Genomic DNA, 12,464 nt, shown 5'->3' with positions numbered 1-12,464 from the left:
CGGCCAATCTGGCCACCTGACCACAGTGGACACCCCTGACACCCCACCGTGGGCACACCCCACTGCCCGAGGCTCTCCCCCTACCCTCAGCCTCTTGTTATCCAGCCGCAAACACGCCAGCTGAAAAATGGAGTGCGGAGCAGGCTGGGCGGTGGCTGCAGCCCCAACGCCCGTCCCCCACAATACTGAGGGCCTTCCTTCCATCTGTCCTACCTCGGCAGGGGAGGACTCACAGCTCCATTCAGCCCCAGAGATGCCGCTCAAGACGTGAGACCCATCTCCTGGTCTCCAGCTCTGCCTGAGACGGAGTCCACAGGGAGATGTGACCCCAACTTCCACCTACGCAAATCGCAGATCTGTGTGACTCTGTAACAATCACCACGAAAATATCCAAACTCCCCCAGATCACGATACATAGTGAGCCTGCTGGAAACCCGTCAGGTGCCGGGGGCCTCTCATCAGCCCAACTGCGAGGGTGGAAGCACAGACAGACCGCACAGCCGTTGCACCCCTGAACCCCCTACTTTATTATTCCCTGAAGCCATCTCCGGTGCTGCCACCCCACTTCTTTGCAAAGCAGGGAGGCAGGGATGCAGGCTGGATTCTACTTGAGAAGCTTCCTCATCGTGCCCAGGGATGGGCTCCTATACCCCTGCCCAAAGTGGTTCCAGTGGTTTAGGTAGTTAAAGAGCTGGTACAGCAGCAGTCGCTTGTCGAACCCTGGAGCCTTGGGGATCTTCCGGTGGTAGGCAGTGAAGAAGGATCTGGGAAACCCCCCAAACATCAAAGCAATTGCCAGTTCAAACTCAGAATGTCCATAGAAGGAAGCTGGGTCATAAACAATGGGCCCCGAGTCGTCCTCAGCCACGTTTCCTGACCAGAGATCCCCATGAAGAAGGGCAGGGACGATCTCTAGACCACAAAACAGATCTGGGATCTTCACCTAAGAAAAATAATTATTGCACACAGAGTTACCATGGGACTATAAGCCACGGCCACCTCATCCAATACTTGGAAATAAGGCAGAGATGACCTCATGTTTGTTCTGGGTCCAACCACAGCCTGGTCTATGAAACCCAGAGACCCTCTGAGTCCAGGAGAATGCAATGTTATCTTACTATTACTAATTTAGGTCTGGACGGTCCACAGCACTAATGACATTCCTACGGCAGAGACCTCAGTGGACGTGGCCCTGTAGAATATGGGCCAAATAACCTGAGTGCAGGGTTTTTTTAGGCAACTTGGCAAACTCTCTACTGTCCTTTTATTTCCCAGCACGTATATGCCTGCACCTCTTCTGCATACTACTGGTTACTTCATTACTGAGTTAAATGAAATTTCTTCGCTGCGTGGTCACCCTGGCTTGACACGCAGATTCTGTTTTTAACATTTGGAGAGTTACATTTTCAAACTAGTCACTCTGGGGCATCTGCTGCCTACATCTCTAAGAGGTGAGACATTCATGCTTTGGAAAAGAAAGAACAGGGTAAGAGTGGGTAAGAAAGCAATAGTAAATGCCAGCATTTATGAGCCAAGCACCTGCGTTTCACGTGGGCACAGCTTGAGGTTGAGTACTTGGTGACCTAGCCAGTGAGAGTTGCACTCAGGGGCCAAGTATGTCCTCAGGTACCATCCCCTTCCCAGGTTCCCCATCAGGCCAATAGTCCGGCACTTATGTGTCCACACTTGACCAGCGCTGCTCCAGGGCTCCAGTCTACCAGAGGACCCCACACAAATGCGATGCGCTAATAAAAGGACAGCCCCTGACCCACCTGTAGCTGTGACCAGAGCTCTCGTGCCTCTCGGTCGGCGTAATCCTTCTCGATGAGGTCCATCTGCGCTTGGAGACGGTACCGGGCAAAGAAGGTGGGCCAGTCTTCCTGCCACTCATTCACCTAGACGGCAAGATGAGGCTGAGGCTGCAGTCGGTGCTCACAGGGCAGAGCCATACATGGGGACTGCACAAACCCAAGCCCAACCACTAACAGACAGACCAAATATTACAGCTAGCCACCAGAGGAGATGCGGGAGTCATTAACAATACTCAGTCCAGGGGCGCCTGGGTGGCTCAGTCATTGAGCATCTGCCTTCGCCTCAGGTCATGATCCCAGGGTCCTGGGATCGAGCCCCGCATCGGGCTCCCTGATCAGCGGGAAGCCTGCTTCTCCCTCTCCCGCTCCCCCTGCTGTGTTCCCTCTCTTGCTGTGTCTCTATCAAATAAATAAATAAATAATCTTTAAAAAAAACAATACTCAGTCCAAAAGAGGGCAGATAAACAGGAAAAAGGGAAACAAAGAAGAGATAGGACAAATAAAAAACAAACAGCAAGATGATAGATTCAGCCCTAACCATTATCAATAAGCACACTACATGCAAAGGGTCTAAGTACCCCAGTTAAAAGACTTGATTCCAAGCTGTGTATGAGAAATGCACTTTACATATAAAAACAGAAATAGGGTAAAGGGATAGAAAAGATACACCATGCTAACACTAGTCAAAAGAAAGCTGGAATGGCTATACTAATATCAGACAGTAGATTTCGGAGATGAGACTATCATAAGAATAAAGAAAGTCATTTCACAACGGAAAGCGGGTCAACTGATGACTAGGACATAATAATCCTAAATGTCTGTGCCATGGATATATGGCAAAGAGGCACAGGAACAGGCGTTCCGCACCACTGGCCATCAGGGGAAATAGAACCTCAGGGAGATACCACAGCACACTCACCGGGATGGCTAAATAATTCTAAACAGTGGAAACTACCAAGAGCGGCCAGGATGTGGAGGAACTGGAACCCTCATCCACTGCTGGTGGGAATGTAAAATGGTACAACCACTTGGGGAAATATGTTTGCAGTTTCTTAAAAAGTTAGGGACGCCTGGGTGGCTCCGTCAGTTAAGTGTCTGACTCCTGATTTCGGCCCAAGTCATGATCCCAGGGTCGTGAGATTAAGCCCAAGTCGGGCTCCAAGCTCAGCGGGAATTCTGCTCGAGATTCTTTCCCTCTCCCTCGGCCCCTCCTCCCGCTCACTCTCTCTCACTCTAAAATAAGTAAATAAATCTTTTTTTTTTTAAGTTAAATATGAACCTACCATATGACCCAGCCATTTCCCTCCTAGGTATTTTCTCAAGATAAGTGGGAGCATTTGTCTCCACAAACTCTTGTACACAAAGGTTCACAGCAGCTTTATTTGTGAAAGCAAAACCTGGGAACTACTCAGATGCCCACCAGCAGGTGAATGGATAAACAGACTATGGTTCATCCTACAAAGGAACGGACTTTGAACACATGCAACAACATAGATGAATATCATGAAATGATGAAGCTGAGTGAAAGAAGCCGGAAAAAGGCACAAACCGTATGATTCCATTTATGTTAAATTCTATGAAATACAAACTTATCTCTAATGACAGTGGTTGCCAGGGGCAGGGAAGGGCAAGAGCACCTTTGGGGGTGATGGATATATTCGTCCCAACTGTGGTGATTGGTTCACAGGTATCTACGTATGTCAAAACTTGCAAAATTGTACACTTTAAATGTGCAGCTTATTTTATGTCAATTATACCTTAATAGAATTTTTTTTTAATTTAAAGATGCAAAGCTTATTTCACACAAAGTGTCACTTTGGGAAACCCCTCCGGGGAGGGACTCTCCAGAGAGCATGCCTCGCAGTGACCTGCAGACACACGTCCGTGGACTCCCTGTGCCGGATGCTGTGGTCGCTCAGCCCAGGGTTCACCCACTTAGTGCTGGGTGTGCCTCAAAAGCAGGAGGGGAGGCCCTCTCCTCAGACAGCCTGAGGCACATGGGGTGGCAGATCCTCCTTCCCCATCTGTCTGCACAGGCTCCCAGGGTCCAAGGCTCCATCTTCTTTCTGGATGACCAGGTCATAAAAGACACAGATTGAGTATCAGGAGCTGGACACCAGCACTGGCTAGCCCAGTCCCTCCTCCTGGACAGAGGGACTGTGATCCCCTCACCCAGAAATGGCAGGACTTTCCCGAGTTGCCAAAGGCAGGGCCACCTGAGCGCACCGCTGGTGGGACCCAGCCTTCACCTTGACAGAGGGGCAAGGCAGTGAGGGGGTTCTGGCCCACACTCTGAAGCCAGCCTGTGGGTCAATCCTGGCCCTCCACTCACTAGCCGCATGGCCTCAGGGCACCGCTTGGCTTCTTTGCACATCTGTTTCCTCATCTATAAAATGAGTCAAATGACAACACCCACCTCCTAAGGTTGCTACAGCAACTGGATGACTGGTGTTGGATGGAGCACTTAGAGATGAGCCCAGGGAGTGGCGGTGCACGAAATGCCAGCGGTCCCAAGGGGGCTTAGCACACCAGGTGTCTGAGAAGCCCGCTGCCGCCACTCAGGGTCACCCCCAATGGCTGCAACCCCCTGAAGGCCCACGCATCCCTCCCAAGGAGCAGGACCCTCCTGGAACTTCTGGGCTGGTCCAGGCGCTCCATGCAGGACCATCTGTCCCAGCTCAAGGTGGACCAAGTGTCCACCCAGGGTCCTCACCCCTTCCTGGCCAGTTGCAGCTGAGCTAAATAGGTTCATTGATCCAGGGGTCTCAAGGGGCACAGAGGGGTTGCCTGTGTCCCTAATGGACCAACCCCATTCTCATCGACTTCACAGATTGGGGTTTTGTGTGTGATTTCATCTCCTGGTTCTTGAAAAGTCACTGTGCAAGGTCAGCGGTGTCTTTGGAGAGTCCACAGCTCTTAACTCAACATCTGAAGCAGGACACCAAGCCCCATTCAGCCACACTGGCCACCGGCTCCTAGCAGATGTGCAACCCTGGGGGAGCTGGCTTCAGCAGAGATTCACGGAGCCCTAACAAGCCTGGGAAACCACCGTGTGTGTAGAGCTTGAGGGACCCCAGATGTGAGGGCTGCCCAGGGGCTGGGATCCCTAAGTCTGGCTCAGGCTTCATAAGGATCTTGCCCCAAGTGCCATCCACCTGGGAGGCTCACCCTCTGCCCACACGGGAGACAGGGAGAGACAAAAGGCTATCTAGTATATGCTTCCATTTACACGAAATGCCTAGAACGGCAAATCCGTAGAGACAGAAGAAGTGAGCTGTTACCAGGGGCTGGAGGCAGGGGAATGGGGAATGACTGCTAACTGGTATGTGATTTCTGGGGGTGATGAAAATGTTCTGTAATTAGACAGTGGCGATGGCTGCACAACACAGGAAATATACCAAAAACCACGGAATTGTACATGTTTTTCTGGGGTTTTTCTAAGTAGGCACTGTGCCAAGCATGGAGCCCAACTCGGGGCTTGAACTCACCACCCTGAGATCAAGACCTGAGCAAAGATCAGGAGTCAGATGCTTAACGGACTGAGCCACCCAGGTGTCCCTGTACACTTTGAAATAACGGAGTTTATGTCACGAGAATTACAACATCCTGGGGCGGGTGACCAGGACCTGATCCCTGACATGGAATGCTGCCTCACCCCCACCCCCTTCAGTCCCCCTGCCGTAAGGCCTTTGCATCTGCCGTTCCTCTGCTCGGATGCTCTCCCACCTGCCCCACAGCGTCCCACCTCCTCCCAGCTCAACTCGGTGAACTTCTGCCCCTGCCCTCCTATCCCAGGTATCTCGGCTCACACTCTGAGTTCAGAAATGAGGCTGTCTTCCTGGTGCCCAGACGACTGGCCCTCTGGCACCTACAAGGGATGGGGCGACCAGCACTGGGGCACGGGGAGCAGTGATCAGCTAAGCAGGGACATCCTCATGCAGGCACTCACCTGAGGGATGAAGCCACAGCACGTCACCGTGTGGAAGCCAAACTTGGTCACATACTGGGGCTCGGCCCCCTCAGCCCTCCGGCCTGTCGACAAAAAGAGCTGCTGTCTTTCTCTTAAATGCCAGAGCACAGCAGAGCGCTAGCACAGGCCTGGGCTCTGCAGGGACGCGGCCCTCTGAGGGTGTATTACACGTGGTAGCCGCGAGTCCGCACACGGGCCGGCCAGGACCCTCCTGCCTCAGGCACACCGGCCCGCGGGGCTGGGCATCATCGGCGTCCGAGCCACTCCTACCCACCCGTGGGCGCCAGCAGAATTCTCACTTAACAGTGTCATCAGCACAACGCCGCAGCATAAAGGAAGACCGTACGCAATTCAGCCTGCTGTGAAAACACCACCGGGAGCACCAACCCAGACAGACACAGCGGGTGAAGGGTGCACAGAAGCAGTGAACGTACCCACTGTGTTCTCCTCCTCCTTCGACTTATCCCTGAGCTTCTGGTTGTGAAGGTGCAGGTCCGCCATCTGGTCTCCGAGTTTTGATGCCTGACTGAGGAAGGAGGAGAGGAGCGGCTTCACACAGGAAATCACCACAACCAGCGCGAATGCGCCGTGCGGAGAAACGTTCTAAATCCCTTAAAAACTACTCTCCATTCCTTAAAAAGTGAGAAATGAACTGCAGGCTATGACCCTGTCTGAAAAACAAAATAGTATAAAATCACCAAGTGGGAGTGGGCTGGTGGCCTTCAACAGAAGCCCTGGGAGGTGCAGGGAATTAAGGAACGGAGGCTTAACAAGTTAAGGAAAAACCAGCTCCGAAGTTTTGTAAAAACAAATATAAATCACGTATTAAAAAAAGACTGCACCAAAATGTTAGCACTGGCCATTCTTCGCTGATGGAACTACAGGTGGCTTTATGACTTCTTTACGTGAATTCATGGTTTCCACCTTTTTTAAACATTGAGTATACGTAACTTTAACAATTAGATAAAAATCTAAGGACTTCACATAATTACAGATCAACGTCAGTCTGCCCAGTTTGCACTAACACGAGTGCACCCTAAAGCGTCAGGCCAGGGACGGTCCAGCGCGCTTCTCTGATGCTGAGTCACTGGCGCCAAACTGACCCAAGACCACACAGAAAGCAAGAACTCCTTCTTTTTGTTAAGAATCCGGGGGTGGGGGCGCCTGGGGGGCTCTGTCGGTGAAGCATCTGCCTTCCGCTCAGGTCACAATCTCAGGGTCCTGGGATCGAGCCCCTCTTCGGGCTCCCTGCTCAGTGGGGAACCTGCTTCTCCCTCTCCCTCTGCCTCTTCCCTCTGCTCGTGCTCTCTCTCTCTCAAATAAATAAATATATCTTTAAAAAAATAATAATAATAATCCGGGGGTGGGGGTATGATCCTGGCCCTGCCTCTGGTAACTGGATGGAGGCACAGGGGCAACCAGCAAGAGCCTGCTCCCCTTCTCTCTCTCCCTCCCTCCCACCCCCCTCCCCCCCAACAACACCCAGGCACCTGCTCAAGCTCCTCATCTTCAGATGCTCCATCACAAAGGCAGCCCCACCTCCAGGCAGGTCAATCACCTTGATGGGCCGAGGTACTCGCACCAGGCCTGTGGTCTGGAGGGCTTCCAGGCTCGCCATCTCTCCCTCAAACATCTGCCGGGCCTGCATCCAGAGTAAGACCATGAGCTCCAACTCCAACAGGGGCCTCTACTGTCCTGGACAGGAGCCACCACATGGGATCACAAGCACCCAGGACCCTCAGTTACTGAAAACTAGCTGGAGCGCAAGACGTCAGCTCCTCAGAGAGTGGGGTGCAAAGTGGCCCCTTTCAGATAGGAAGGGGCTGCCAGTCTGAGGCTGTGCCTGGGACTTGGGGTGGGCAGGATGCTGATGCCCCTGCCCCGAGTGCCTGCTCTGAGAGGTGAGGAAGCAAGGGGGCAGGGGCGGGGCTGCGGGTGCTGGGGGAGGCCATGGGAGTGCTGAGCATGCCTGGGGGTACAGTGGGGTACTGCAGGATGCTGCAGGGGGCCAGAGGGCCACAGGTACCATCGGGTGCCATGGAGGTTGTGAGGAGAACCTCAGGAGGTTCTGGGTGGTGCCATGGGGGGGGCTATGGGAGCGCCAGGCGTGCCAGGAAGTACAATGGGGTGCCTCAGAGTGTGGGTTAGTGGAGGGTCTGGAGTTGGGCCTGGGTCCGCTTTCAGGTTGGCTGCCCACCTCACTACCTCAAGCAACCACAGCAGACTTGAGGAGAAGCATAGGGCGGCATGGGGCCGCATGCCGAAGTGACTGGGACACACATTTGGGGCAAGGAAAGGCAGGGCAGGGAGGTCAGCAGGGCCTGGCTCGGGTCCAGGCCTGTCCCCAGAGATAAGCACCCAGCAGGGCCTGGGGGGTGGGAGGGATCCTCACACCCCACCCAGAAGAAGACGGAACAGCCTCCACTGGGACCCAAGTGCCGTCCTATTTCTAAAACATTTCCCACAAATACCCCAATTTTAAACTAGGTGAACTCTCACCCCAGGTACGCTATTACTTGGTTAAAAGTGTGCTAATTAATATGGCTTGTCAACACCTCTGGCTATAGAATTATTCCTCATGAAGCTAAAGCATCTACTTCCACACAGGCAAAGAATCCCATCCTTTAATTCAAAGTACTCAAGGGGAAAATGAGGCAAGGCGTCCCCCAAACTACCAGCCCACACCTGGGACTGTGAAGCAAGGGGTGGCTAGTGTCCGTCAGGGAACATCCAGCAATCCCCCGCGATCCCCAGCAGCGCTCCCGGGGCAAGCGAGCCCCCAAACATACAGGGGCAGAGAACGCCTGAGCTTCGGACTGCCTGTGTCTGGAGGGCCCCACCTGTCATCGGCCCACCTGCCGTGCGCCCGCACCCGGGGCTTCAAGGGCAAATGGTGGAGCCCGGCCTGGGGGAGCATTCAGCCAGGAGGGTTCCAGAACCTGCGTGAACCCGGAACCCAAAACTGCTTCCCAGGAGGGGGGCTTATTTGGAGGGCTCTGGGTTCTGAAACGAAGCTCCCGGACAATTCCCGGGACCAGCCCCGAGCCCTCATCCACCCCAGGTGGGCAGTGCTGCAGGGCCACAGGGAGGAGCCTCTCTGGGAGTCCTTCAGCCCACAGCCAGCAGCTCCCCCAACTCCTGCACAGGGGCCTGGCCCCAGGGCACTGGGGGCCTCCGCCGAGTCCTCCACCGGGTCATCCTCAGCATCTGGGGTGCACTTACTAAGGCTAGCTTTCTCCATTTGCGATGTGTTAATATTTCCCATACACAGTATATTTCACAGCAAATTTTAAGCGGGCATTAACCAGCTCCAAACACCAGCACAGGCCTGTGAGTAGAGGGGCACGAGACGGGCCCTTGTGGTCCTGCCTCTTCCCACCTAGTGAGATGGAACCGCGCGCTGGGCTGGGAAGAGGGAGCCCAGAGCGGGGCCCTGGGGAGAAGCAGACCCAGCCCAGCACTCCGAGCCTCGCTTCCCCCATGCTTGATGGGTAGGGAAATTAAACCAAACACAGGATTATTAATCCTGCAGCGGACGAAAGCCCCGATCCCTTAGAAAATGCTTGAGTCCTGCTGGCCCGCAGGAGCCAGCTCCGCGAGACCCCGGCCGACTGCCGGCAGGGACGCCCGGCCCCCCTGCGCCCCCTCCGCCCCCACCCCTTCCGCTCTCCAGCCTCCGGCTCAGGCCGCGGGGCGTTGTTGGGGGCCGCACCTGCGTCCGGCGGTTGACCTTGACGAACACCGGGCCCGCGTCCGTGTCGTAGGCGCGCCCCTCGCTGATGCAGCCGGCCCCGGGGCTCCCGAAGGCCCGCAGGGTCGCGGTGCGCAGCTCGGCGCGCAGCAGCTGCTCCATGGGGGCGGGGGGCGCGAGGGCCGGGAGGGACAGGGACGGCGCAGACGCCGGCCGGGGCGGAGCCCGCCGCTGCCGAGGCCGCTGTCCGCGGGGAGGCGCCGGGTCTGCGCGGCCTGCGGGCTCTGGCCGTCCTCCCGGACGCGCCTGGCGTCAGGTCCGCGCGCTCCCCGCCCGTGCGCGCTGTGGAGGGACGGACCCCCGGAGGGCGGGGCGCGCGGAGGGTTTCCACAGGCGGACGGGGTGGGGGCGGTGCCCTCCGCCCGTGTCCGCACAGGGTGCCCCCACAATCCTCGGTGGGGCCCACCCATGGGGCGCCCTGCCAGAGGTTCCACGAACCCTTGCTGGACGTGGGCGCAGGCCCCAGCGGGACTCCGGACAGAGTTTAGGATAGAGCCCGCTGTCCCCGGGACACAGGTCACGGGCCTAGCTAGGTCTCACACTGTCCAGACTAGGTTGGGGGTCTTGCCCACATCCCGCCTGGCCCCAGACACTGCCCAGTGGAACCCATGGCTGGTGTTGGGCTTGTTGCTCAGGGCACTTGGTGGCCATCAGAGATAGAGGCTGCCCTGGGGTTCTGATACCAAGCGGCTGACCCCGCCCAGAACGGGACCCCTGATAAGAGACCTGCTGCCCTCAAAGGGAACTTCAAAACACACAAGCCCAGGGCGCCTGGGCGGCTCAGTCGGTGAAGCGTGTGCCTTCAGCTCAGGTCATGATCTCCGGGTCCTGGGATCGAGCCCCCTGTGGGGCTCCCTGCTCAGCGGGGAGCTGCTGCTCCCTCTCCCTCTGCCTCTCCCCCTGCTTGGGCTCTCTCTCTCTCTCTCTGTCTCTGTCAAATAAATAAATAAAATCTTTAAAAAAATACACATGCCCGTGTGCACACAGGCATGCACACATGCATGTGCACACCTATGCACACGCGTGCACACGGTCATTGCAGAACAGCAGGTGCGGTGGGAGAGAATGGGTGGCCATCTGTGGAAAAGGCATCTGCCCCTCCCTGTCTTCCTCTTCCTAGATTTTTTCTCTCAGTCTGGTGAAGCCCACCTACCTATTGCATCTTGAGGAGGGATTCCTGACACGTAGATTTGAGCTCTTGAACATCTGCAAATGTCTTTAGTCTCAACTGACAGTTTGGCAGGGTATAGAATTCCAGGTTGGAAATGAGGTCCTATTCTTTCATGAACAAGAGGGTCCCACTCCATTACTTTCCAGCTCATTTGGTATTGAGAAGTTTGAGGCCACTTTGATTCTTCCTCTTTGTGTGGAAACTGTTCTCTCTCTGGAGGTTTTTAGGGTCCTCTCTGTGTCAGGATTTGACAATTTCCCAGGGAGGTGGCTGGGGTGAGTTTCCTGCCATCCCCAAGGCAGGTCAGATGAGCTGTTTCAGGATGGAAACGTGGTCCTTCTACCCTGTGAAGTTGTCTTCAGCTCTTTATGATTTCCTCCCTGTTTTCTCTGTTCTCTTTTTCAGAATTACAAATATTTGCTCTAAAGTGGGTCCCAGGGGCGCCTGGGTGGCTCAGTCGTTAAGCGTCTGCCTTCGGCTCAGGTCATGGTCCCGGGTCCTGGGATCGAGTCCCACATCGGGCTGCCTGCTCAGCGGGGGGCCTGTTTCTCCTTCTCCCACTCCCCCTGCTTGTGCTCTCTCTCTCTCTGTCAAATAAATAAATAAAATCTTTAAAAATAAATAAATAAAGTGGGTCCCAAAGCTGCCAGAGTTGGGCACCCATGAGCCTCCAGGCACCCTGGGGGAGACGCTGGTCTTCACTGAGCCTCATCCCAGGCCATGGGCATGGTTGCCCAAGCAGGGTCTGAATGTGGCAGGTGGCAGCCAGACAGTGGCACAGCATCTTACTGGTCCTGAAACCCAGGCACTTGGGGTCCCTTCCCAGACCTCCCAGCTCCCATCTGAGCAGCCAAATCCTCAGTGTGAAGACACATGCAAAAGACAGCACTGTGACTTTGCAAACTGGTCCCACCCTCCTCTCAAAGCTGCATTTGAGTTTCGGTTTGGTCAGAAGCTCAGTTGGGGGATGTGATCAGGGACATCCAAGCAGCCCCCTGAGCTGAGTCCCCTTTCTCCCCACAGCCAGTCTCCTGGTTCTCCTGGCTCTCCAAGAACCAGAATGAAAGCTGCAAAAGTGCAGAAGGCATCTCTCAGCCCCAGCTGTAATCCAAACTCAAGAGAGCTGTGGTAGTTCTTGGGACTCAGACGTGGATCTGCGGGGTGGGACAGACTGAGATGATGATGGGGTCATGTGCATACAAAGGACTGCCCTGCTTATTCAGACCCCTTACTGTGACATGGAGTCCTGTGGCACCAAGAAGGAAAACAGCCCAGAGCCAGGTGGGGCTTTTGCAATGCTGCTCAGAAAAAGGGCCCCAGGAAGGCAGCAGGGTGGGGGGTTGGAGTCCCAAGGCCCTGGCTGCAGCCTGAGCCAGCAGAGACGCTGTCCAGGTGTTCCCGCTAGTCCGACGCCCTGGCCTCCACCGGGAATTGTGCTGGGGCCACACCTCTCAGGCAGATGACTGTTCTCAGAAAGGGAGGGGGGATTCTGCCACTCTTCGGAACTCAGATGCCTTAATCATTCTGATTGCTGTTTCTGCACATATTCCAGTGTGTCCACATATTTCTGCCCAAGAGGAAACCCACACGGACAGGCTAGTCTCATGCTGGGAGGACAGAGAAAGTGTCCCCCACCAAGTGGGGAGCCGGGCACTCGGACAGCCCGTGGGTGTCATTATCAGCACCTGATATGAAAGAGGGATCCAAAGCTCAGGTGACTTACCTAAGAGCCTCCTGTGATGGTCCTCCAACTCCAAGTGC

At 55.2% G+C, this 12,464-nt stretch overlaps 1 protein-coding gene across 1 annotated transcript; it reads right to left on the bottom strand.

The window, feature by feature from the left end:
• Window positions 1-503: 503 nt before the first annotated feature.
• On the bottom strand, window positions 504-9,765 carry FN3K (fructosamine 3 kinase). The gene is made up of 6 exons (XM_036092958.2): window positions 9,494-9,765; window positions 7,272-7,423; window positions 6,216-6,307; window positions 5,761-5,843; window positions 1,773-1,895; window positions 504-943 (listed from the first exon to the last, which is right to left on the bottom strand). The coding sequence occupies exons 1-6, from the start codon at window positions 9,632-9,634 to the stop codon at window positions 605-607; spliced, it is 930 nt and encodes a 309-aa protein (XP_035948851.1). The 5' UTR covers window positions 9,635-9,765; the 3' UTR covers window positions 504-604.
• Between the last annotated feature and the right edge of the window lie 2,699 nt (window positions 9,766-12,464).

The sequence above is a fragment of the Halichoerus grypus genome, chromosome 2, assembly GCF_964656455.1.
Source record: "Halichoerus grypus chromosome 2, mHalGry1.hap1.1, whole genome shotgun sequence".
Lineage (NCBI taxonomy): Eukaryota > Metazoa > Chordata > Mammalia > Carnivora > Phocidae > Halichoerus > Halichoerus grypus.
This window is presented reverse-complemented; position numbering and strand designations above follow the sequence as displayed.

Excerpts from the sequence above, each read along its gene's own strand:
- FN3K (XM_036092958.2), bottom strand. The coding sequence starts at position 9,634 with ATGGAGCAGCTGCTGCGCGCCGAGCTGCGCACCGCGACCCTGCGGGCC. Across the intron at positions 7,424-9,493 it reads AGGTCAACCGCCGGACGCAG|GCCCGGCAGATGTTTGAGGG; the intron begins GTGCGGCCCCCA and ends CTCTGGATGCAG. Across the intron at positions 944-1,772 it reads AGCTCTGGTCACAGCTACAG|GTGAAGATCCCAGATCTGTT; the intron begins GTGGGTCAGGGG and ends TATTTTTCTTAG.